Source organism: Emydura macquarii, unplaced genomic scaffold (assembly GCF_026122565.2).
Source record: "Emydura macquarii macquarii isolate MOO-44397 ecotype Brisbane River unplaced genomic scaffold, CSIRO-AGI_Emac_v2 contig_2676, whole genome shotgun sequence".
Lineage (NCBI taxonomy): Eukaryota > Metazoa > Chordata > Testudines > Chelidae > Emydura > Emydura macquarii.
The window spans coordinates 42318709-42346128 of NW_027132813.1; the positions used below are offsets into that span (position 1 = coordinate 42318709).

At 39.3% G+C, this 27420-nt stretch overlaps 1 protein-coding gene across 3 annotated transcripts in view; it reads right to left on the reverse strand.

The window, feature by feature from the left end:
• The window catches only part of MACROD2 (mono-ADP ribosylhydrolase 2), a 1226284-nt gene that overhangs the window by 9809 nt on the left and 1189055 nt on the right, over positions 1 to 27420 (reverse strand). For 2 of the 3 annotated variants that reach the window (XM_067565283.1, XM_067565286.1), the window contains one exon: positions 3994 to 4080. In XM_067565283.1, the coding sequence (XP_067421384.1) occupies positions 3994 to 4080 (87 nt within the window). The remainder of the gene's footprint in view (positions 1 to 3993; positions 4081 to 27420) is intronic. The other variant, XM_067565284.1, reaches the window with a different exon arrangement.

The window sequence follows — 27420 nt, forward strand, 5'->3', positions numbered from 1 at the left end:
ACTTCAATAGGGCCAGGATTTCACCCAAGTTTGAAGAGCTCCTAAAACAATCAAGGGTTCATACTATAGTAACATAACCTTACAAGTGTTATGGAGGGATAGGTTAAGGGCCTAGGGCTTTTTGTTCTACATGCCAAGATGGCCATCCCATAAATCTGAGGCTCAGCATAACTGGACACATAAGAATTTCAGTGAGGTTGGACATAAATTGAATGAACAGTAACTTGGAAGGAGATTTTAAAAAAAAAAAAAAGAGGAGGGAATTTCCCTACAGTGTTCCTCTGTACTGTTTCTCCAAAACTGTCCCTTTACATTTTTGTGGTTTTGGGTTACTTTTCTGAGTCTCTAACACTTCTCCCTCCAGCTGCGGGCTCCTTGGTGGCTCTCAACATTACTAGAGAAAGATTTACCCCTGCCTGTAGAACTGAATGCATTCCCAGTAAGAGGAGAGGCAAGGCTTCAGAATAACCACGTTTATATCCCATATTACTGAAAGCACGGCAAAATACATTGGCTATGTTAGTGTGCCCTGGGGGTGGAGCATCCTCTCACAAGGAATGAAACTATTTGCTATAAATCAACTAGTCAGGAGTGGCAGCTTGCACTCTAAATGGAGAAGATGGATAAAAGGGGAGGAAGATAAACCTGCTGGTTGCTTTTATTTATTTTTTTTTTCAGAAAGACTTTGTGTTGTGTTAAATTCCCAGATTGCAATGAAAGAAAGGTATTGAATTAAGCCACTAATTCCAAACATCAACAATTTCTTCTAATAAATATTTAATCCTTTATACATTTTTTACTTATAGTCCCAGATTATTGAGGAAACAGGGCATTTATTTTTGGTCAGAGTTAAAATTGTTGTGTTGTGACAAAATACTCATTTCTTTTTACTTGGCAGTAACTTGCTTATGTTCTTTATAGGGATGGTAACATTTGTGTTCATTTCCTTGCTTTTAATGGCATTGCTTTTGCAAATGATGTGACAGGCAAGTAAACTGCTGTCATTTAACAACTTTAACTGGTCTTTGAATCAAAGTTGTTGGTTTTTGGAATTTCCTAAGGTAATCTTTTAATCTTTTTCTTATTCCTATTGGGTCAGTAAATGAAGATGCAGGTTTTTTTGTTTTTTTTTTAACTTGAAGTAAAAGGAATTATATTGTCACCACATTATTAAAGGAGTGAAGAGAGTGAGTAAGCTAATAATTGCTGAAAAGCAACATCCCTATGCTTCTAGTAAGCTTTGAAACAATGGTGGAAAAAATCTGCCAGCAAAAATCAGTGTTTCTGTGAGAAATTCAACACCTGAGGTGTTTTAAAGAGTTGTTAAAATACTAATTAGTGAGAGTGAAGTGGATATAAGCAATCCATCACCCCAATACCTTTGATTCCTTGCTGGCTGAATCTGCCAATGACAGGATATGCATACATGTATACACACATACTTCCCCCGCACTCCTTCAGCTTTAATGAAGGAGAATCAGGTCTAGCTTTCAAATAATGGTAATTTCTTAAATATATTACAATTCACCAGTTGAAAATGGCTCACTGGATGAGCCAATATTGAAAGCTATCTGATCTATATATCTAAACTATCAGCATTTATAAAGCACTCATCATTCTGGCACCGTACATGAAATTAAAAAAACAAACAAACCTAGACCCAGAATACCTGGGGCCAGATACTAAAATCTTCATATGTTTTGAATTTTCTGAAGCAACGGGACAAGAAACATTAGACACTTTATAATTTTTTTTAAAAGGAGCCATTTTTAAGCCTTTACTCTCAACTAGCAATTAATTTATTCAGAATCTTCAAAACAAATTAGAGTTTTCAGTGAGCCTTGACCCTAAAAAAGATCAAAGCATGTGGTTTTGTGGGTATTTGAACTCTTGGTGTATGTGTTTGTGAAAAACAGTTCTATAATATGACCCTGGTTGCAACATTGGTTATGGAGAAGCTACCACTTTCTCCCATTATCACAAGTTCTTTTTTACACCTTTACATGTGCAGAAGAGCCCTTGTCCTCTCCTTCCTGCAGGCCATAGGAAGCACACAGCAGATGAACAATTTACAAGATTAGAAGGAGCTTAAATGAAGGGTCCTATTGAGATCATGTACATCTTCAGCAAACCTTTTTGTATACAGCATGCAGCTAAATCCACTGTGCTCTGCTACAGCTTGTAATACATTCACTACATGATTATGTCTCACTCTGGTGGGCAATGCCAGGAGATCATTTCACCAGATCTTAAGTTTCCTTTCATGTGTGGAATGTAGCCCTGGTCATTTCAGAGATAAGCAAATAGAAGTATTTTATCATTGCCATGATTTGGGGTTTTTATCTATAGCCTCCATGGTTGGAAAATTGTGTCTAATATTTAAACAACAGCAAGATCTTACACATTTTACTATTCCTGTGCTAGCAAACTGTCTCTTGCATGATCCAGTATCAAAATATACCAGTGCTTCAAATGTTGCAGTGTCATGTGGATGCATGAGCAGATAAAAGGACACAAAGAAATATCAGATGTCTTGCAAAAAAAACCCAAAAAACCAAAATCATTTTTTGGTCTTTGAATCTCAAAATGTACATACTGAGTTTATTTTTAAAAATGTTTGTGGGGAAAACGGGGTTAAAAAGGGAATTAAAAAAATCAGCCTTAACTGTAGAGAGGTTACCAAGTCTTCATTATAAACTGCACTGTCGTATGCAGCCTCTATAGGCAGCCTCAAAAACACTTCATGTTCCAGCACATGCCACTGAAGGACCTTTATGTATTTATTAAGCTACAGTGCGCCAGTACTGAACAACATGCTAACATGCATATATAGGGCTTGATCCTGCAAAGTTCTGTGCACCAGGACCCTGATTCAACAAAGCACTCACTTAATGCTAGAAGTCAATGGAACTTATAATTAACTAATAACTCAGTTGCTTAACTGGTGTTCAGCACTTTGCAAGATTAAGCCCAAAGTGCCCGATTCTGCTGTTTCTCAAATCGATGACAGACAGTCCTATTAACATCCAAGAGGTAATGTTGGGCCCATCATGCTGATTGAAGGGAATAGGAGCCTGGATTGGACTCCAAAGTATCCACAGCAATAGCCATTCATCACTTGGCTTTTGCTAACAGCAGCTTTCTTGAGACACCGCATCTGTTTCCAATGGGATTTGAGGATATGGACATTTGAAGAAGCGGTAGAGTGACATTTTTGAGCTAGAGGGAGACAAACTTTAGTCAAAGGTCAAAACTGAAACTCAGGATAGTTATCTAATAAGCTGTCAGCCAAAAATGGTGTGAGGAATTTTCTTCAGACTTTGCAGAGCCATTCACTTATGACTACTGAGTGAATACCTCCAGGCCAAACCAATTTTCCAAACCAGAACTACAGGGGGCTCTAACATAAGGCCCTATTTCAATGGAAGCTGATTACCATTCTAGACAAATTGTGGCATACCAGCTCCTGGACTATTAGGAAAACTAAATATTGAAAAGGTTTGTAAATGATGTCCAGTGACATTCCAGTTTTATGAGAAATTAACTATATCCATAAAATAGTATAAGTGTAATGTTATGCCCTGAGTGGGCCACTGAGAACAAAGATCAAGATCCAGGCCTCTGGATCTAGAACTATGGATCTCAATGGCCTGAGCTAAAAGACCCAGACCTGTTAGGTCAAAGGCTGTAGAGATTCATAAACCTCTACGCAGCCCAGCCATTAGCAAGAAACAGAGAACCACACTAAATTAAACCTGGCTGGCATAAGCATTTTTGTAGATTTGCTAGAATGTTGTTAACTGATTAAAAGGATCAATTCATTTAGTAGAAGAAATTATTTTCTAATATTTTACTAATTTAAATGGAAGTGTGTGTGTGTGTGTGTATGTATATATATATATATGCATGCCTTAGGCATCTCCTCCAGGTCTATCTATTTAGTCACCATGCTAGACTTGTTTTGTAGGCTATTAAGACATCAAAGAACCATACCATCATTACTTGAAATGTTTTCTGTGTCACATGGATTTTCAACTTTCATCGGCTCTGCAGATGGCTTCTCTTTCCCTTGTGCTGCTCCTAGAAAAACACCAAAGGGGAGAAAACAACATGTACACTATCTGATTAGTATACAACTTTTTTTTTTTTTGGTAATCCACTGATATGCTATTAGCTGTATAGACTCTGATGTTCCGTAGTCGTAGCCATTAGAGAAAAGGGCAGGGGATGTAGGAGGAGGACATGGTTTAAAAGGAATTGTTTAAAAGTCTATATGGATCTGTGTTGTTTGTTTTTTTTTTTTTAAGTGGGATTGTTAAAACCACATTATAATGTATGATTTTGCCTCCCTGCCATTCTTTTCTGATGATTTTTGAAGAACCCTTCTCTTAATAAAATGCACTGTAGGATAGGAACCCAATCATATATTTAATGTTTATCTATCTAGTGGGGTAAAAATAGATACACTTTGAGTTCGTGTACGCTGAATAGTCATGCACAACCTAGAATTTAAATGTACAAAAATGGATTTTATCGCTGGCACTCAAACATTTTCATCTCTACTGCCTCAGGCTTGTCTGGAAGCTCAGATTCACTCTCCTATCAATATTATAAATGAAAAACATAGACGAGTTGCTTATGTTATTCCATACATGGCTCTCTCAAAATTCTACCATTTAGTATTGCTGAGAGACCAATTTTTAGTTAATTTTCATTATGGCACTTTGGTATTTTGTGGCAACTATAAAGCTTGTTATACCTGCCCTGTGGCTGAGCTACAAGATTTCAAACTATTGGTTGCTAAGCAATCAAGAGAATTTGGTAGTTATTATGAGACAGCAAAGCGTACAGAGGATTGAAACATTTCAAAATGGAACACTTTTAAGTGCAAACAATTTATCTCTTCAACAACAGAGAAAGAGAAAGCGTTCTAGAATCACATACACAGCATCTCCCTCTCCCCCCCCCCCTTCCTCCCTGCTTTCGGCAGAAGTCTAGGGAGGGTTTTTTGTATTTATGAGCTCTGAGGTTATATGTTTATTCTGTCCACAGACATATATACAATTAAGCCTGCTTCTATGAATTTGCTTTGCCATGGCACCTGCCTGAGACGATGCATTGTAATGGAGATTTTACTGTCCTCTGCAACGCCTGTGGTGACAATGCTAATCTTTTAAGTAGCCCTAATTGCACTATTTATGGCTGTACTGTGAATAAATAAAAAAAGCAACAAACAATGAACCAGAGAATACAAAACAAGTAAACATAACCAAGAAGCAGCTTGACAGGGATAGACTCAATTAGCCATTTGGATGGGGAAACAGGCAGCATATAAGCCTGCATGACTGAGCTGTCACTGACTACATTGGTAGAATCCTCCTTATCTTAAAAACCCTTCAGTGAACCATAATTTTAGCACTTCCTCCTCCTTCATATTTGTGTAAATTAGCCCCCCTCCTAGATAAATGAAATGCCTGTAAACATCTGTGAGTTTATAGTTTGCATGTCAGTGAAGTCCTGAAGTGACAACTTTGTATGCATGTTAAAATATCAAGCCTTTCGCCTGAGAAATCTGGATAGCAAATAAAGTTTTCCCCTTGAGGTTTGTTATACACCAACGAGCCTAAACTTCCCACACATTTCACCCATTTCTGTCTTTTACACACATGAAGGACGAAACCATGTCATTCCAATGTTGAAGCATATACACATTTTGCCAGGCCTTTGTCAAGTGCAAGATTGAAGTGCACGTTCGACGTCACTAACCAATTTCTTCTAATAAAATCAAGGTGAAATTTGGATGAGTATGAAAATACTGATTGATCAATGAAGATATACTGAATGGTCTTAATAGGGTCTTGCTGCATTTTTGAACAGCTTGGGAAAATGTCTTTTTAAAAAACAAAAACAGAAAAACAATCATTCTGCAGTGAAAGCATCACATAGATTTCAGATGTTTCCTATCGAGACTTTCCCAGCATCTGATGTGTGTGTTTGGGATCCCTGCTAAATACCAGCACATTCTGACTGACAGTTGATGCTTCATGCATCAGACTTTTCCTCCTTTAAAAGACTGTCTATTAACCACATAAACTAGACATGATATGACAGGCTATGCCTTGGCTCCCAATTTCTGTAACAGTTGGAGATATCTAGTTGTGCTGGTATTGTCAGGGTCTAAAGATGTCTGTGTGAAGTTCACAGGCTTTTTCCCAAGAACTCCCATTAACTAGCCAGCATGCCTGACTTCACTACACTGAAGAAGGGTTTCTCTGTTTGAATTTCAGAAATTCTCCTGTGCAGCTGGCAGGCATACACCATTATTGGCAGTGCGCTGGGAGAAAAGACAGAGCTAAATTAAAGGAAAGACTTTTGCTAATTAGGGCCTGGTCCAGCATGGGTGAAACCAATGAGAGTTGAGGGCACTCAGAACCTCAGAGTTGGCACTCTGCAACTTGCTAGACTGGGAGCAATAGTAGCAAATTAAAAAAACCAAGAACTACTTACATGTTGTCTTTTTAACCTACTTATTTCACAACAGAGTTTTCAAGGAGTTTTGGGTCATACTTTATATTGCCAGTGGTGAAAATCATTGTCAGAAGCAATGTTAGGACTCAGTAGTCCACAAAGGAAAAGATAAAAAGGAATTCAGAGCCTTTAACACATACAGCGATACTGCTGCAGGACTGTAAAGGGGCTCTGTCTATTAGATCAGCAAGTTTTCCAAAGAACCGTAAAGCTCTGTTTATGTAAATCTTCATTTTGTTCAAATTATCTTGCTAGTGTGGTGGAGAGGAGAGAGGGGCAAACGGTAGCATTCATTACAGTGACACACATGTGGAACAGGCATTATCCCAAACTGCTTATTTCCTGCTGTGCAATAAACCTGAGTGCAACAGAGAAACGAGTCCATTTCACATAAACAGCTGATCAAAACAAGAACCACCTCAACAAGCAATTTGTTCTATAGTTCTTTTTTAAACCCTTCCCCATTTTGATTGCTACTGCTTGGAACACAAACAAGGGGTGTATTTCAGGGCTTCTAGCAGGAGATGAGAGATACTAAAATGGAGGGAGCCTGGGAGATACTACTTTCAATTTCAATTGCCATTTCCAATTCTACTACTGACAGACTAGATCATCATAACTCTTTGTAGGTTGTTATATTACCAGAAAAGCAGCAAATGAAGGCAGGCATATAGTACAGGAAGGATGCTAGGATGTCTGCAAAATGCCTCTAGCCAGCTTTTAAATACACAAGGCAAATGTTTGCTGAGAATTTGGAAAATCCCATAGGTGTTATTTAAAAAATGTTTCTTGTGGTTACGATATGTCAATAGCTCCAAGCAGCTGCAGTTAAATACAATTATTTCTTTGAATAGATAAAGTCTTAAATTCACCTGAAGTTCACTACATTAAACTAGAGAGATCTGATGCATGTAGGAGAGTACCCATTAGTACAGTTTTTATGAGTGCCTGGGAACAGAAAAGAGACACCTAAGCTGATTTTTCATGTTGTCCTGATAATCTAATAATTAAAAGGAGTTAATAGACCTCTGCACCCAAGGTATTAAGAACTATACATAATTTTGCATCCATATACACTGAAGATATTAGGTAACTATATATTCTTACAGCTCTTTATATAGTGGAAACCCATGAAGCTCATTATTATCAGATGTGGATAGCTCAATTAGCCTCTGTTATGCTGAAGATTAATCAAAGCTCTGCTGTGCTGCTATTGATCAAATCATAGATGGAGGAAAATTTACATGGGATGCTTTAAAATTGAATCAAATCGATTATGCAAGCATCATGATAACTACTCACACACTGTGGGTTTGATAAAGGGCTACTGATGTCACTAAGATGATGGATTTTGGATCACTGACTGAAACCTCAATCCTGCAAACACCTCTGTGAAGGTGGACAGTTGCACCCATCCACTGCTCATTAGAGGGTCATGGACTAAGTTAATTAAAACAAACTTTTTAAACAATTACTTACATTATTAAACAAACTAATTCCATGATCAATGCCCCTACTACCAGGTCGAAGAAATAACATGATGCCTGCTCATCCATTATGAGAACACTGCCCCTTCCTGGAGAAACATTTCATGTGTGTTTACTTAACACATGAACTTCTCCACATTTTTTATTGTTTTTAAAATTTCCTAACCCTGTTAGACATGTATCCAAGGCAGCCACTCAGAGAAGTGCTTCTTCCTTCCTCATCCACATTCTCTAGCTGCTTACTCATGAGGTGAATAAATTGGACCAACTCCTGACATTGCCAGCAATTTAGCATTGTAATCCTGCCCCTCCCAAATTCACACAATGCACTCTAGCAGCTCTAGCAATGGATAGGCATTAGGAGGTGGGCTTGGGATTGGGCCTGTGTCTTTCAGTGTGTGCCGTGCTTTTTCCCTGACCCACCTGCTCCTTCTTTCTTCGATTCTTTGTGCTCCTTGAATACGTGGTTTAAACAGGTGGCCGTGCAGGCATGGGTCCCAAGATAATAGTACTCTGGGGAAATTATTTGGAGTCTATTTTGGGAGCAAGAGGAAAGATGGCGAGAATAGAATGCATAGATTTGAATTTATGAAACTACATTGATTGAAACGATCAGAGCTATAATGTTACGAACACAGGATTATGATTTAAATTTGTTCTGAATCAAGACAAAAAGACAAAATCTTGAAAATTTTCATGAACCACAAAGAAAAGAAAAAGAAATCAGCTCATGTCCATTGATACATTTTGTTCTGATAATTTAAAATGAAATATTTTTATTTTAATTTTTTTTTAACTTTACTTTGCGTAAAATTCTAAAAGAAAAGTCGCTTCAAACTGAAAAGCCAGACATTTTTCATTTGGAGACTACTGAAATGGGATGTTTTGACCATTCTGAAGTTTTTTTTCCAAAAATGTTTTTTTGACTCAAGAAATTTGTTGGAAACTGACTCTTTGCCATGAAAGATTTCAGTTTTCACTAATTGACATTTTTCAATGAAAAAATGTTAGTTTGAAAATTCCTGACCAGTTCTGATGAACAAGTTAACTAGAGCTGAATGAACACTGCTTACATTTGCCATGAATAATCATTTAGATTTCTAATAACTTTGCTACAGCTGTGTTCAATCCCCTTTTTGAGGTCCCTTTCTATAAACATTTCAATTGATAAGTTGTTTCCAGACATATATGCTGACAGAAACAGCAAATTTTAAACATATTTTTCAGCATACTTGTGGGAAAGTGAATTTTCAATTGATAACCATGAGTTATCGACAAGAAGTTGTTTCTAAGAGTTCCGTTGATCCCACCAGGGAAGAGAAATACACCACGTGACCTACATGTCCAATCAAATAGCTCACATTTAAAATTCTAAATACTGCGGGTTAAATCTGGTTCAGCTGACGTCAAGGGCAATGGGGCCAGGATTTAACCCTGATTATTCACAAAAGCATACTTACTAACTAGCAGAGTTGACTGGGAATTTGACACCAAAAAACCCCCACTTTTTTTAAAAATGAAAAATGTTGATTCCTCAAAAGGACTCAGGATCTGGGATGGAATTCTGGTCCAGAAAAGACACCTACCTCAGTTGGTTAGGGTACTCCCCTGGCATAGGGGATACTCAGTTTCAAATCCCTTTTCCGTCTGATTCGAAGCAGAGACTTGAAACTGGGTTTCAAATATCTAGGTGAGTGCCCTAGGTGCTAAGCCACAGAGTCAGTCTCTCTCTCTGGTCCAATTAACATTTAATTATTCATATAAAGTGGAACAACTCAAATAGGAAAGATTGAGGCTGACTCCATAGTCTGGTGCTTGCCACATATGTGAGGGATCCAGGTTCAAGTTCCTTCTCTGAACCAGGGAGAACAGAGATTTGAACCTGGGTCTCCCACATTCCAGCTGAGTGCCATAAAAGATATCATTTGTGTTCTAATGCAGGAAATATTTTTTTCCCAAAACCTCAGTTTTTTCCCCTGAATTCAGCCAGCCCTATTGGATCTACTTACATGCTGCAAAAGCCACAAAATTATTATTCACAAAATCTATCTGACCAATATTTTTGGATAACGAAAACAGTAATTCTGAGAAAATACCATATTCAGTTCATGGACAATTTGAGGAAAAAAGATAAAATTAATTACTTTTTATAAATTATTTGCCCAGCTCTAGAAATAGCAAACCAATTTCTATCCTTTTTGGAAACACATCTTTAAAACCTCAAATTTTGTTTACATAAATATGAAACCTGTGTTGTATTTAGTCTGAATGACCTAGTTTCCACCCTACCTATTATATAAAAATTAATATCTTAACTTTAGATGTAAATATACCTCTCCTAATTAGGGAGAACACTGAATAAAGGGGTCTTTATTCTTCTGGCTAAAAGCTAATAGCACAATTCTTCATCCACAGTCACAAAAAATAAAAGACAAACTCTTCCGATCCCCAGCTGCATTGTCTTGTCTGTCAAAAACAATTCCATTTTTCTTAGTCTTGCAAGTAGGCAGAGCTGATTTTTTTCCAGTCATTTCACTGTGGCTGTTTGCTAATGTTACTGTCAAGCCTTCATGTACTTTGTTTACTGCTGTGTTTTTAGTAGCATTATAAATGCTGCCTCGCTTAGAAATTGAAGCTCTCCATGGCACAAGAGTGATTTTGCTCCATTTGACTCATATTTGATACATCCTTTCCTGATGATCTACCTTTCCTTGACCAGACCAAAATTATAACTCTCAGAAGATTTACACCACCTACTTATATATCATCAACCATAATACTGGCTGCACCCTGGGATTGAGGACAATTACCAATACCCTTTTTGTTATCATTTCGAGAAATTCTATGGGCGGATACTCTCTCTTCGCTCACCTACCATAAGTCAGGTAACAAGCAGCTGAACCCACAGGAGCTGGACCACTGCAAATTTACATGCTGCTGCTGAATGCAGCTTCCTTAGCAACAAGCCTCTCCATCTGCTAATCGGGAGTGTTTTACCTTCATCAAAAACTCAGCACTTAGGCATCGCAGGATGAAAAGAAAGGAAAGCATGCAGATTTCACAGGAGTTTGAACTTGCTGTGATGCAAGCCTGTCTGTTCCTTTGAAAAAGGCGAGCACTGTCTCTTGGTGCCGGGTTTCGGATGTCAAGACTAGTGACATTCACACAGCAGCTCCTTAGTATTGAAATAGAATGTTTACCTTCACTCTCAGTGTGCTGGCTGTGTCATTAGGCTCCCTGTACCTCCACTACAGCAGACATCATGCCAGCTGTGTGTGTTTGTGCACGTGAATGTATGTAAAGCCACAGCACTGCGCTGACATTTATAAAAGGGGTGGCTGCTGCTCCCAATCACTGGTATGAATTATGGAAATGGCAATTTTTAAAATGTGGCTTTGAAAGTGACTAAGACGAGGTGCTCCCCCTTCCCTTCCAGTCTTTGATCAAACACATTCTTGGTAAATCTCATTATGCCTCACTTCTTCTAAGGTGCTGGCAGTAATGGGAGGGCAATGGGGGCTGTCTCTCATCAAAATGCTCCCGGAGGATCCACACAAATTGGGTGATTCTAAGCTCAGTAATATCCATCAGGAACTCTTTGTACCTTTTGTCTCTCTTTAGCAACAGGATAAATCTATATACACAGCAGGCTCTTAACGAATACAGAGGCATATAATTTTAAGAAAAGTCCTTTCAAGTTTTCACTCTAATGGGGTCTTAGCTGCATAAGGGGCCATGGTAGCACCAGCTTTAGTTGTCTTCAATAGTTCTTGATATGAAATCTCTCATCAGAAAAGCACTTTTCTGCATGGAATAACTAAAATGGAGCTCTCTGAAGCTTTTGTTACATGCCTAAATTGCTTGTCTGTGAACATTACTAAAACGTTGCCTGTTAGTATTAAAAATAGTAGAATTAAGACACATTATCTACCCAGAAGAGCTTTCAATTTAAGGACCCAGTGCTGCAAGCCTTTCTCCTGCTGGTAGTTGCTATGATTTCATTGGATTTAATAGAAAGAGGTGACATGGAGAGGATGCAGTATGAGCCATAAGAAAGGACGTGACAGTGGGAGTCAGAGACCTTGGAGCCTATTCCAAGCTCTGCCACTGATTTGCTGTGTGACCTTGGGCTAGTCATTTTACTTCTCAGCTTCTGCTTTCCCGTGTGTAAAATGGGGGTAATAATACTTACCAACTTCACAGGAGCATTATTAATGTTTGTTCAAGTAAAGTACTACAAAAGTACTAGAACTGTTTCCCTTTCATATGGTTGGTAAACTGGATGCAAGCACACAACATGCATTTTAATAGTGCTAAATGTAAAGGTATACATCTGGGAACAAAGAATGTAGGCCATATTTACAGGCCTATCCTGAGAAGCAATGACTGTGAAAAAGATTTGGGGGTCATGGTGGATAATGAGCTGAACATGAGCTCCCAGGGAAAGACTAATGCCAAAAGGGTTAATGTGTTCCTCGGATGCATTAACAGGGGAATCTCACGTAGGAATAGAGAGAATATTTTACCTCTGTATTTGGCATTGGTGTGACTGCTGCTGGAGTACCAGATCCATTGCTGGTGTCCACAATTCAATAAGGATGTTGATAAATTGGCAAGAGGTCAGAGAAGAGCCATGAAAATGATTAAAGGATTAGAAAACGTGCCTTATAGTGATGGGGTGAGGTCCTCAGGTCTATTTAGTTTCACAAAGAAGATTAAGGGGTGACTTGATTAAACTGTAAGTTCCTACACGGGGAACAAATATTTAATAACGGGCCCTACAATCTAGAAGAGAAAGATATAACATGATCCAATGGCTGGAAGTTGGACAAATTCAGACTGGGAATGAGGCGTAAATTTTTAGTGATGGTAATTCACCACTGGAATAATTTACTAAGGTTCGTGGTGCATTCTCCATCACTGACCATTTTTAAATCAAGATTGAATGTTTTTCTAAAATACATGTTCTAGGAATTGTTTTGGGAAAGTTCTATGGCTTGTGTTTTACAGGAGGTCAGACTAGATGATCTTACTGGTCCCTTATTGCCTTGAAATCTATGAATTCCCCCTTTTCCTCTTTTTATTTATTTATTTATTTTTGGGTGCCACTTTTGACCTTTTGCTAGGTTTTCAAAACATTTGGGCCAGATCCTAATCCTAAAAACCAGTGAAATGGCACCAAATTACACCAGCTGGGGATCTGGTCCCTTTCAGTTTAAACAACTCTATTCTTCTACCCAGACTCTATTTACCTCCTCTGTTATAAAAAGGAGAAACCACCAGTGCTACAATGTGTTGAACACAGGACATTTATTTTCAAAATGTATCACTTGTCTGTAGCTTGGGATGGGCATAAACCAAGGGGATAAGGCAAAAGTGTGTATTTTCTCTCTCTCTCTCTCTCTCTCCAGGGTATGCCCACACCTGAAATACTGTGTGTAGTTTTGGTCATCCTATCTCAAAAACGATATATTAGAATCGGAAAAGGTATAGAGACAGGCAACGAAAACTATTAGGGGTATGGAAAAGGTTCCATATGAGGAGAAATTAAAAAGGCTGCGACTGTTTATCATATCCCTCCCTTTAGTCGTCTCTTTTCTAAAATAGAGTTCTATAAAATCATGAATGGTGTGGAGAAAGTAAATAGGGAAGTGTTATTTTCCCTTTCATGTAACTCAAGATCCAGGGTCATCCAATGAAATTAATAGCCAGCAGGTTGGCTTAAAACAAACATAAGAAAGTACTTCTTCACACAACATACAATCAACCTGAGGAACTCTCTGCTATGGGATGTTGTGGAGGCCAAAAGTATGAGTTCAAAAAAGTATTAGATGAATTCATGAAAGGTAGGTCCATCAATGGCTATTAGCCAAGGTGATTAGGAATGCAACCCCACGCTCGGGGTGTTGCTAAATGTCTGACTGCCAGAAGCTGGGACAGGATGACAAGCGATGGATTGCTCGAGAATTGCCCTGTTCTATTCATTCTTTCTGAAGCATCTAGCACTGGCCACTGTCAAAAGACAGATACTGGGCTAGATAGACCCTATATGGCCATTCTTATGTAAAATGAGAACAGACCTGAAGTTTCAGTCAGACTAGAGTCTGGCTCTGCCAGCTGATTCCACACTACTTGGGGCTCAAAATTTCAGTTGTGTTGAACTCATGTTTGGTGCTTATCATCTTTGGAGCTCCCCCATCTGGAGAGAGGCAAAGGTGGTTCTAAGCCACCTTCCTACCTCCCCTAAGCATGTGGCATGCTGGTGACTGAACTGGTCCCTGAAGCTTCTAAGAGTGGCTTCAGGGCAGGCTGCTCGGACTTATGCTGGCTGGAATGGTTCCTTAAGGTCAGTTCTACTTGCTCGAGATTTGTAAAGCACAGCATACTCAAGTGGCAACCCTATCACATTCACATCCGCTTCATAAGGGGAATCCCCAGTGACAGGTTTAATTCCCCTTTACACCATTGGAGTGGCACAAAGAGCTCTTAAACTGGGCTGAAGACCTAGTTTTTATTTTTGAATTGCTAGTCAAGGTACCCAATAAGTCTGGCAGGCCTCCTGTACACCACTCTTACTGTTTCTTCAAAACCTGGAATCATTTGTGGATTTCCTTTAGTTATTTCCCTGAGTGCACAATGTGCCTCAAGAGAACCAAATCCAATCCAGTCCTGTAATACACTACACTTTGAAGGTGTTTTAGACACTCTTGGGTGCAACAACAGGAAAGCTGCAGAGTGCCAGAGCATATAAAGAGAGCAGCAGAGAGGTCCTGGGTCTCATAGCTAAGCCAGATGATGCTGACAAAGAGGGGCTTATTATTCCAGAGAGGGAAAATGACCTTCCTGGACCCTCAAAAGGAGCAGCAGCAGGTAGAAAAGAGAGGACTATTTACACACTCCATTCTGTGTAACTCCCTGAATAGTGAGCATCAGCTGAATGTGGGGAAACTACAGATATGGGAAATCTGGACTTACTGGGTGGGGATTTTGTGGGGAGACAGACACTATGGATTGGCTAAGAACTGGAGGAGGGAAAAGTCCTTTCAAATAGTTGTCAAATTTAGTTAAGTATGGGATAAACACACAAATCTTTTGGGATTCATCAACCACTAACACCGAGGCACACTGGAGAAATTTGGCATGAGGGTACCAGTTATAATGCAAAAGGTGGACTGTGCCTGAATTATTGGAGAGAACAGGCAGGGCTGCTTGGCATTCTGACTGCAACAGTACATTTCTGGGGTCATTGCTTTCACTGAGATTATATGGCCGAGTCAAAGAACAGTACTGGAAAACATTCAGCTGGATTCCTTGTTAAGGGAATGATTGCTGAGTATAACAAGGAGCTCAAAAGTGACAGAGAAAGCAGCAAAAGGAGGAAGATAAATAGGGAAGACATACAGTTTAGGGGGAAGGACAGTAACAGAAATTAATAATTGATGTGCTCTCATGAGATACATGGTTATTGTTTATCAACATTACAGAAACACCAAGACTAAACTTTGCAAAATTCAAAGAGAAAAAAATAATGTCATCCAAGAAGCTTATGGCAGATCATAAAGAGGTGTGTGTGTGTGTGTGTGTGTGTGTGTGTGTGTGTGTGTGTGTGTGTGTGTGTGTGTGTGTGTGTGTGTGTGTGTGTGTGTGTGTGTGTGTGTGTGTGTGTGTGTGTGTGTGTGTGTGTCCTTTCAAGTACATTGTAGATTTTCATTTATTTTTTTTAATACAAGGATATAGAAGACAGCATGTGAAAGTCAAACAGAGAAACCTTAATAAGAACCTGAATAATCAGAATAAGAATGCAGAAAACACCAGGCTGAAATGACTCTGTATTTAAACTTGATATTACCAGATGACAGGGTTTCTGTGAATGTATATATATAGAAAGACTCTTTCCATCCCTAATGACCAGTAGGGTACAATATAAGCACTCTGTTTTAAGTCTGCAACTATGTAGGGTTCACAGAGCCAGTGTGGGCAGAGAGTAACATTCCCTTGCTTTAAAAGAAGCAGTGACTGGCCCACAGAGAGTCAAGAATGTTTGATTAAAAAAAAAAATCAGTGAACATTCTGCACCTTTTAAAAAGAGAACTTTCCTCTGTCCTAATCAACCCCACATCTTTAACTTCTGCTTTAGCTTTGTTAGTTAATGCACTGCATTTGGTAAACACAGATCTGTTCTAAATCAGCACACAGGAATTGTGCTGTTATGGTCCTGATCCTGATTCTGCAAATAGGATACTTTTGGAAGTAAAGGCCCACCTTTGTACACCTGACTGCAGGACTGGGACTACTCAGAATATAACATTTTTTAAAAGTAGAGACAAGTCCATATAGTATATATGGGACCATTAAAAAAAAATACACATTCAAGGGCAGTACTGGAATGCTTTATAAATAAAATGTTGGACTTCATTTTCTTTTCTATCATGAAGTGTGTAGAATTTCTCAATGATAAAAGATGAAGGAAATGAAGAAAATTCTTCCTTCTCCGTTGAAGAAACTTTAAATGACCTACATAGAAAAAAACAAACAAACCCAATCGCTGAATTGTGGCTTCTTGACATTTGTTTTGCCCACTGATTTCCGCTCCAGTTAATCTGGTCAGAGTGTGGTTTCCTTCACCAGAGCAGTGACTGAACAAATACTAGTCAGCCTCAGAGGAAGATGGGAAGCACGCACACCTGTCGTTCGAGCATCCTATAAATACGGCTGCAGCTTTTAACTTCTATCAGTAGCCTAATGATTTAAGAAACAAACTTCTGAGCCAACCAAACTGATTAAGATCTCTCCCACAAATCAATATCAAAGTTCAAGAATAGCTATAAACACCTGACACAGCATGTGCTGCTCTAATTAAGGGCTCTAGGCCAACTCATAAGCTTTGTGTAATACCAACTGCCACTAAACTTCAGAGTCAGTCAGCACTTTTCTGTTCAACCCTCACTTTCAGGGATTTATGACCCAGTAAGAAAAAATCACACTCAGAAGAAACGTATTATGCTAAATGTTTGATTCTGCAATGTTTTCTTTTCAACCCGATGATTATTATACATTCGTAGACGATATTCTATACTACATTCAGCCTGCGAGACCAAAAAATATGTGCCTAATTGCATATACGACACTTGCAGTTGCACACAAGATGTAGATTGTGACATGGACTCAATGTATGCTCAGGGACAGAAAGGGTGGAAGAACCCCCTTATAATCACTATACCACCCTGATTTGGAGCAGATGGGTAGGGAATGGGCTGGAAGGGGATAGAAATTATTGAGTGTTGGCTCCTCAACGTGCTGACTAGCACAGCTAAGCCAGTGCAGATGGCATTATAATTTTCTGCTGGCCTGTACCAGCAACAAATTACTACATCCTTTCACTGACCCAGAGCAAGGAAGGGGGGGGGGGGCGAAGATGGGTTGGGGAAAAATGATGTCCCTGAGGAGTATCTAAGTCAAAATGCATCCCGGATTAATTCCTGAAATGGTTCACTTTATATACCACCCTTTACCCAGGGCAGTGCCTAAAAGTAATTTAATTACAAAGTATGTACATCCCCGCTCTCTACTGGAAGTATAAACTGTGTATTCATATTACTATAAGGCATAACAGAAAAGAGGACTTTAGTGGGAACCACACATACGAGTAAAATCACATACTTGCTCAAGTGTTTGCAGAATCAATTTATGAGTTCTGAATTAAATCATCGCATAATGAATGACTTTGGTTGGTAGTTGCGGGCAAGGCTGGAGATCAGATTCATAAGGTAAGTGAACTGTTGAAGTCTATTTGCCATATGTGAAGGAGAAAATTTTAGGGCAAAATTCAAGATTTACATTGCTGATCAGAAGAGAGATGAGAATTTTGCCCTTAGTGATGCGGCTGGAAACCCAATATGGCAAGACACAGAAAAGCAAGACTCAATATGAAAAAGTCACATGCCTGCTTCTTTTCTTGAAAAGCGCTATTATGCAATATTTCCTAAAATTATAAATGTTCTTTCTGCCTCACAATGGGAAGTTAAACTAATATGCATAGCAGTGTTTGAAATAAATGTGCTGTGCCACTGTTATTCTCTGATTTTCCTTCCTTTTATGTGCTCTCAGTAAGAGTTGCATAAAGACATGACTGCAAGTTCCTTTTCTCCTGAAGACTTTTTCAAACTTGGTTCTTTGGTTTGTGATTTCCGGGCTCTAATGAATCCCAGTATTAGTGTCTAGGGAATGTTACACCACAGATGGAAACTTCTAATTATTCACATTATCATCAAAGTGTTTGTATAAAGATAATCATTCTTTGCTTCAAATAGTTGGAGATTTCTTCTCCACTGACATTAGCTTTGTAGAACGGTGCTGGTCACACTTAACTATTGACCTATCTTGGTCTAAGTTTTAAGGTTTTCTTAAATATTAAATGTTACCTTCTTTGGGAACCACCCCCCAACTTAGTTTCTTGCCTTCTTCTAGGTGAAGCTGTCTCCCTGCTGCTGGGCATTCCCTATAATTTATCATCAGCAATGGAGACACATCTCTTGGCAGTGAAGCAGCTACAGAAAGAAATTCAGCGGGAGGAGGATGGGGGGCTGAGGGAGGAATCAAAACAGGAGGGGATTTCTTACAAGTAACCTGGAAGGCAAGAGACAAGTCTCACCTGGCACCCTAAAAGGCCTGCTTTCTTGGGGAATATCTGAGAAGACTAGAATGAAGCCTGATAGACTATGGAGAAGCAAAAATCCAGCATGGTGGAGCCAGGGGATAAGCCCCCGGGGTGGTCCACAGGCCACTTTCACCAGCTCATAAACTTTCTGCCCTGAGGCTAATTTCCCTGTGCCTCTGGAGAGCTTGTCCTCAGTCACTAGAATTGCTGCTGGTCTTATGAGGAGGAAAGGGAGATGTAAATGTTGGGTTTTGGCCCTCTAGGTAGGAAGATCTCTTTGGGGTTGTGTAGCTTTGTTTCCAGCTGCACCAAACTGCTGCAGGTGTTTATTCCAGATGTCCACAGAGGTTCTTTGATGATGAAGAATTTCTTTGTTTGATGGATTGGTGACATCACAGAACAAGGGATAGGAGGGTTCACTCTAGAATTCAGATGATTAAAATTTAGCATAGACCCCACTGAAAGTAACATTTAATATAGAAATTGCTGTTATAAAGCCAAGATTAATCTGACTAGGCCTGATCATCACTGTTTTAGAAAACCAGATTCAGTGAATAGCAGCCAAGCTTCATGCTGTTAAACTAAAGTGGAACTTCTGCTGAACTCTCTTGCCTTTAGCCTGAATCATTACAGATTCCTCAATGCGGGTAACATTTCAGAGGCACCAAAAAGAACACGGAGGCCAAGAATACAAACCTTAGAAAACACAGCCTGAAACAGCCTGCAAGAAAAATGAAACCTGCAGTTCTGTCTTTATGTAAATCTTAAAATAGAATAAAAATAGACAAAGATTCTTCCTTTCTCCATTGGGGGGCATGCCCCTTCTTCCCATGAAAGGCTACTTTATCACACAGACCTTTCCAGATGCCAGCAGACCTAGGTCAAGCTTTTCAAAAATAGGTGCCTAAAGTTAAGATCCTAAATTCATTTTTGGTGCCCCTGATTTTAAAAATGCTGAGTACCCAGCAGTTCCCACTGACTTCAAAAAGTCTGGCTTCAAAGTGGGTGCTTAGCACTTTAAAACATCTGGCCATTTATATAGAAACTTAAATATTGATTTGAAAACCTTGGCCCAAGTGACAGTACTTTCAAAATTACATGACTGTACTACTGAAACATAGCCTGAAACTTTAAGTGGGGCTCAGTGAGCTCAGGCACATTTTACACTGACCAAAGCAAATAAATAAATCTCTGTGCAAACTTGGGCTTTTCACTTCTCTACACCAAATCTAGTATATATAGCTCCACATGAGATGTCAAAGAATGGTTGACCAATAAAACCAGGGTCCATCATGTAAGCTGTCAGAAGCTTGGGCTCACCAAGATTACTGTAATTTTTGTTGAATAAAATCTGGAATGTTTGTGAAATCTCCTGCTGGCCTGAATTATTAACAGGTTGACAAGATTCTGGACCAGGTGAGGTCACAGTCCTGACCAGGGTCAACTGGCAAAGGGCTAATGGATTTGTGAAATTCTTTGAAATTCCACCTGTAATTTTTAATCAATGAACCGTAAGGCCAAATTCAGTAATGTTTGGCACTTGAACAGTGTCTCCCACACACCTGTGGATTGTCAGCAGGGCTTCAACCTAGGACCTTCAGCACCAAATCCCTGACCTCTACCAAATAACCTAGAAGAGTAACTCTATTAACTAGCAGCAATAGTAGGCTTCTATCCCACTAGAGAAGAATGATACACACACTTAACAGCATGTTACACCTCCTCAGGCTACAGCCCCTGCTAAAGGAGGACTGCAGAGTCTGGACCAGATTTCATGATTTATGTGTAAAGAAGGCCTGAAGTTTTCCTTTAGCATACATTTCCACTACACAAGTTTTTAAAAGATCAACCTGAAAAAGTGACTCCAAGCAATGTTTTTTTTCAGATTACCCATACTAACAGTTCATGTCAACTACTAAGAAGCCTCCGATGGCACAGGGGGCACAGGTCAGAATTAGCCTCTAACAGTTCTAGTAGCATATTAATTCTCATGGTCAAGGTTGGAAAGAACTTGTAAGTCAGTGTGAGTATTGCCATTTTCCATGGAGTCTCCTCAAATCCTTTAGCATCTTTTACTTTCATGGGAACTACAAAAGCTTTCAAAAGACTGCAAAGATCGCTAATCTCTTGGTGCAAGGGACTTCAGACATTGGCAGACATTTTCCCAGGGTCACAGATAACACTGATTCAGTCATAAAGGATTAGGAGTGATGTCAGAACTAAGGCACTGGCCTCTAACCATGATTACTCTACATACAGCTCTGTCAATAGTGGATTTTAGTTACAGTCTTACATCAAGTTTTATTAGTTTTTAGTTTCATTTTTTATTATTATTATTATATCTTGATTTCCTCGATGGGTTTAAAACTCTGTGCAATTTGTTATGTTGTTTACAGTTTTCATTTTTCTGCGCTGCACTGGTTTAAATAAAAACTATGAACAACAAAGGAACTCAACAAGGAACTTCCCTTCAAGAACTATATACATTGTATATATGCAGTGAATGCTGGCCAAAGGTCAACATTTGCTAGCTGTCAGCATAGATAATCTCTTCTGGGTATTTTATTCTTATTTACATTATGGCACAATCTACAGTGAGGTGCAGTATGTACACATAATAAGAGGCAGTCACTATTCTGAAGAGCTTACAATTTAAATAGCAAAGATACATAAAGCCTGGCTTTTTTATTTAGTTTCTGATACCTATTTAGGCAACTAAATAGGGTGAAATAATATTTTCAAAGTGCTCTGCTCCCATTTAGTCACTTAAATGAGGTGGACCAGATTTGCTAAATGCTGAGAATCCATTGATGATAATGGGAACTCGTAGGTGCTGATAACTTGGGAAAATCACGGTGATAATGGGAATTGAACTGAGATCTCCTGAACCCTCAGCTGGTTACTTCAGCACAGAACATCCTTGCTCCTTCTCAACCTGTGGTAATTATAGATACCACTATATGGTCATTCTGACTAATGAGAATTCTTTAATGATAATATGTGTGCACAGATTTATACATTATATACAGTGAATACTCTCTCCTCTGTGCTATGATTACTCTCTCCCTTTTCTTTTATCCCATGATTTTCACCTCTTCCTCTTCCATCATATCACTATCTCCATCTTCTACCTCATCTAGAATCCCTTCCCTACAAAATAAAGCACAGCCAACAACTTAAAATCATAGAAACATACAAACACAAAACCAAAACAAACCCAGAAAACTTCTGGCCTGTGTAGAACGATGTGAAGCAATCACAGGATCTCATGTCTATGCCTAGACTGTAAGCGTAACTCAGATACTGGAGCAAATTATGTACAACTACTCCCACCACCATTGTTTGCCTCCTAAGATATGACCGTCTCAGCTCTTTGTCTGAGGCCATATGAGCCACATACGGCTGCATGCCCTTCTTATGCTAGCTGATAGCAGCTACTGCCCCTGCTTTGTGACATCACAGTGTCAGGCACAATTATTTAGAGTAACTGCTGTCAAAGTGTAATTATTCACTGAAAGGGAGTGGTGTCTTTGGCTGTTAAGCTAATTTCATTTTATACTGAAAGAAAAATACACTAAAATAGCTTTGTTTCACCTGTGATGATGGCTTTGCTCATATTAGTAGATTAGGAAAAAACAATCTATGTTATTTCGCCTGAGAAATGTATTATCTCATCTTATTACCAAAATACTGTAGAATATGTTACTGTGGGCTAAATTGCAGCATTGCCACAAGCTCCAAGCGAGGACCAGCTCATAGTGGCAAGACCCCATGACAGACCAGAGGGTGAGTCAAAGAGACATAATGTGTGCTCTGGTCTCATTTCAGAAGGTGGGAGGGAAGTAAACTGTGCTAGCTCTGCATACAGTGCAGGTTGTTTCCCCTTCCTCTTTGGATCAGCTGCACTGAGTGTTGTGCTGGAGAAAAAAAGCCAATGGCCAGCCCACTCTCCAACCACATATGGAAAGTCCATGTGGCGAAGTAAGAGGATGCCTTATGCCTTTTTACTCTCCTGTGCATGTGCATAAGGCAAGTGAAAATCTCATCTTTAATTAGGTTTCTAAAAGGGCTTTGATGTTTGCATGTAGTGTTAACTGGATTGAGTCCTAGCTACTTCTGACATTATTTGTCTCCCAGATGTGACATGCCAATTCAGCTGAGATTTTCTGAGGCTCTTGGGCCAACAGCTGCCTGCTTTAATCAGATGGGGCTGGAAGCAGGGCATTCTCAGTGAGAAGACCTTGGTGCTTCACACTTTGTTTTACCATTGGTTGCGCATCACATCACATAGCAAGATCCTTTTGTTCCCCTGAGCTTTTTTTCTATGTGGTAGGGAATGAGCAGTTGGAAGACGTGGGATTGTTTTGGGAGAACCTGGGAGAGATCAGTAAGATGGACTGAATTAATGTCATGTTTCTACTGGTACATGTGCACCCAGAACAATCATTAAGTACATGATGAAAAATCAACATAAATAATAAACATCAGTATTTTTTTCTGACCTCGCTCTTTAAGAGATTTCCAGAGCAATGCAAAAACACCCCCAAAACCACTCCGTAAATTCCAGCAAACTTTGTATGAAAACATTTCTGAACAATTCAGAATAATGATCCCCATGCCAGCAACACAACAGGGTGGAATACCTGGGCTGGTATAACAAAGGGTATGTCTACACCGCCGGCTCCTTGGGGATCGATGCAGCAGGATTGATTGAGCCGGTCATGAAGACCCACTCAATCGATCCCAGAAGTGCTCTCTGGTCAATGCCATTAATGCATCTCCCTGAAAAGAGTAAGGCTTCACTGACTGGAAGGTGTCTCCTGTTGATGCAGCTCAGTGAAGCGTTGTGGCACGGCAACCGGTGGCAATACAGACCAAGTTTAAGACTTTGAGATATCAAATTAATTTGATCTTGATCTTTAAATCTGATATTGGCCTGTAACTATTAGCCAAGATACAGGATATTTATCAATAGTAATCTGTAGTAGGTCAGATACATGGTGAATATCTAGGGGGGGAAATCTGTAGGATCAGTAAACTACAGTTTTTCCTACTATCTAACCTAAATCTCCCTTGCTGCAGATTAAGCCCATTACTTCTTGTCTTACCTTCATTGGAAATGGAGAACAATTGATCACTGTACTCTTTATAACAGCCCTTAACATATTTGAAGAATGATATCAGGTCCCCCCCTCAGTCTTCTTTTCTTAAGACTGCACATGTCCATTTTTTTAAAACTTTCCTCACAGGCCAGGTTTTCTAAACTTTTTGTCTTTTTTGTTGTTCTCCTCTGGATCCTCTCCATTTTGACCAAATCTTTCTTAAAGTGTGATATCCAGAACTGGACAGAATACTCCAGCTGAGGCCTTTCCGGTGTAGAGTAGACTGAAACAATTACCTCCCATGTCTTACTTATGACACTACTGTTAATATAGCCCAGAATGATATTAGGCTTTTTTCGAAATTGCATCACATTGCTGACTCATATTTAGTTTGTGATACACTGTAACCCCCAGATCTTTTTCAGCAGTACTACCATCTGGCCAGTTATTCCCATTTTGAGGTTGTACATTTGATTTTTCATTCCTAAGTGTAGTAATTTGTACTTTTCTTTACTGAATGTAATCTTGTTGATTTTAGACCAATCTTCCAGTTTGTCAAGATCATTTTGAGCTCTAATCCTAACCTCAAAAGTACTAGCAATGCCTCCCAGCTTGGTGTCATCTGCATATTTTATAAACTTACTCTCCATACCATTGAGATGGAAATAGGAGACAGACTTGTTGAAAGTATCTGGGTAAAGATAAAAGGGGCAAAAAACAAGGGTGGGGGTCTACTATAGACCACCTAACTAGGAAGAAGAGATGGATGAGGATTTTTTTAAACTAACAAAACCATCTAAAACACAGGACATGGTGGTGGGGGGTGGGACTTCAAATACCCAGACATCTGTTAGGAAAATAATACAGCAGGCCATCGGTTATGCAACAAGTTCTTGGAATGTTTTACAGACAATATTTTATTTAAAAAGGTGGAGAAGTCCAGTATGAGAGAGGCTGTTCCAGATTTGATTTTGACAAAATAGGGAGGAACTGACTGAGAATTTGAAAGTGGAAGGCAGCGTGTGTGAAAGTAATCATGAAATGATAGAGTTCATGATTCTAAGGAGCGGTAAGAGGGAAAACAGCAGAATAAAGACAGTGGATTTCAAGAAGGCAGACTTTAGCAACTCAAAGTGTTGGTAGGTAAGATCCCATGGAAAGCAAGTCTAAGGGAAAAACAGTTTGAGAGAGTTGTCAGTTTTTCAAAGAGACATTATTAAGGGTACAATAGCAAACTATTGCTCTGCATAGGAAAGATAGGAAGAATGGCAAGAGAACACCCTTACTTAACCAGGAAGTTTTCAATTATCTGAAATTCAAAAGAGAGTCCTACAAAAAGTGGAAACTAAGTCAAATTATGAAGGATGAATATAAAAAAAAAATCACAAGCATGGAGGGACAAAATCAGAAATGACAAGGCACAAAATGAGATTAAACTATTTAGAGACATAAAGGGTAACAAGAAAACCTTCTACAGATACATTAGAAGCAAGATGATGACCAAGGATAGGATAGGCCCATTATTCAAAGAGGGAAGAAAAACAATAACAGAAGATGTGGAAATGGCGGAAATGCTAAATTACTTTTTCGTTTCTGTTTTCACCTAAAAAGTTGGTAGCAATTGGACCTCTAACACACTGAACGCCAGTGAAAATGAGATAGGATCTGAGGCTAAAATAGGGAAAGAACAAGTTAAAAATTACTTAGACAGTTGGATGTATTTCATCAGGCCCTGATGACTTGAAGACATCCTAGAATACTCAAGAAGCTGACTGAGGAGATATCTGAGCCATTAGCGATTATCTTCAAAACCTCACGGAACACAGGAGAGATTCAAGAGAACTGAAGGAGGGCAAAACAGAGTGCCCTTTTATAAAATGGGGAATAAGGATAACCTAGGGAATTATACACCAGTTCATCTTAACTTTAGTACCTCAAAATATAATGGAGCAAATAATCACACAATCAATTTGCGGTCAATGAGGTACCTGTCCTGTGGATAAACAAAGGATTGTAGCCTTCAGAATCACCAGTTCAATATCTTACAAAAGCCCTAGAGTCCATGATTGTTTTTCTGAAAACCAGACATAGAAAACCTGTTCAGGTTTTAATAATGCTATAGCAAAGCATGTTGGTCCAAATGCTCTTCTCAGGTACAATGGAAAAACAAACGTAGTCTAAGTATAACTGAGAAGAGACTGTTGCTTATTTTGATTAATTAAAACAAGATTTTCCAAACGTGGGTTATGCTACTTCAACAAAAGGAGACCCATGCACACTGTAGTGTCCTGGGTATAGGGTATATCTCTCTGGTCTGAGCTACGCCAAGAATCAGATCCTGCATTTACTAAGAAACTAAATTTCTTGTTGCCCTGAATGGGAGCTTCAGTTTGCAAGAAATGTAGAATTGTGCTATGAGTCTTTATAAATGCATCCAATACACAAGTACAAATTAAGGACCATTTCATGATCTTAAGCCACAAGAAAATTTCACCGCTAGCATAAATGGGTGCAACTCAGTGGATATTGATGGAGTTCCATCCTCTTAGCACTGCAGTGAATTTTGGCTTGTGTGAGATTCTCATGGCTGTCAATGAGAGTTTTGTGTGTGCACATTTACTGGTCCTAGACCATCAGTGGAATGGCAGGGGTGTCTCTTTCCCACTACAGTGTCAGCAACACCTTCCATTATAAAAACCTGTTTTCAAGGTTTATGACTCACTTCTTATAATATTCTTCTGGGCTAAAACTTGGCAAGGACAGACTCATCCTAGAAGGAAATGGTTTTGTTTGTTACTTCCTTTCACACACTTTCTAACCACCAAAATAACATTTGCCCTTTATTTTTAGGGTGGGATTTTCAACAGCATTCCACACTGGCTGACCTCTGCTCCCGCTGACATGAATGCTAATCCGGCACCTGTGTTGTATTCTTCTAAATCAAGGAGGGTTTCCTGTTTTCAAATGAATCCTTAGTTTGCTGATATTGAGGACCAGATTTTCAAAGGAGCTCATCTGCGTTTAGGCACCAAAACCAACTAGCACGTTTCCAGAAAAGCTCAGCCCTTTGGGTACATATCGGATGTTGAGCTGTTCAGACAATCTGACCAGAGATGTCTGTAACAAACCTACATTGTCATAGGGTCTGTCTGTGCTGCAATCACACCTCATACTTGCACCTGTCTCCAGGACCTGGGGTAATTACCGATGCCTGTGCTACTCTTAGTATATGAGCTAGCTAGATTAAAGGGAGCTCACTGATGACTACATGTGCTTCAATCACAGTGGGCTGCTGGGTGCCAAACGCTACTGGAAATCTGGCTCTTTTTTATGTTCGTGTAAGGAAGCTGAGCTCTTCTGAAAACATTTAGCCATTTGTGCCATTTAGCCATTTAGCCTCCCCACTTAGCCATTTGTGAAAAACAGCTGAAAACAAATGATTAAAAGAACATTGGGCTACGAGCAGATTATCTCCTCACGCCTGGTCCAACTCCCATCTAAAACTGTGGGAGCCTTCCTATTAGTTCCAGTGGGCTTTGAATTCAGTCTGGAAGGCACACAAGTCTACTCGCTCTGCAATCATTTCATAATGTCCTGGATTTTCACATCTGCATTGACACAGGCCTCATTGGTGATAAATACAGAA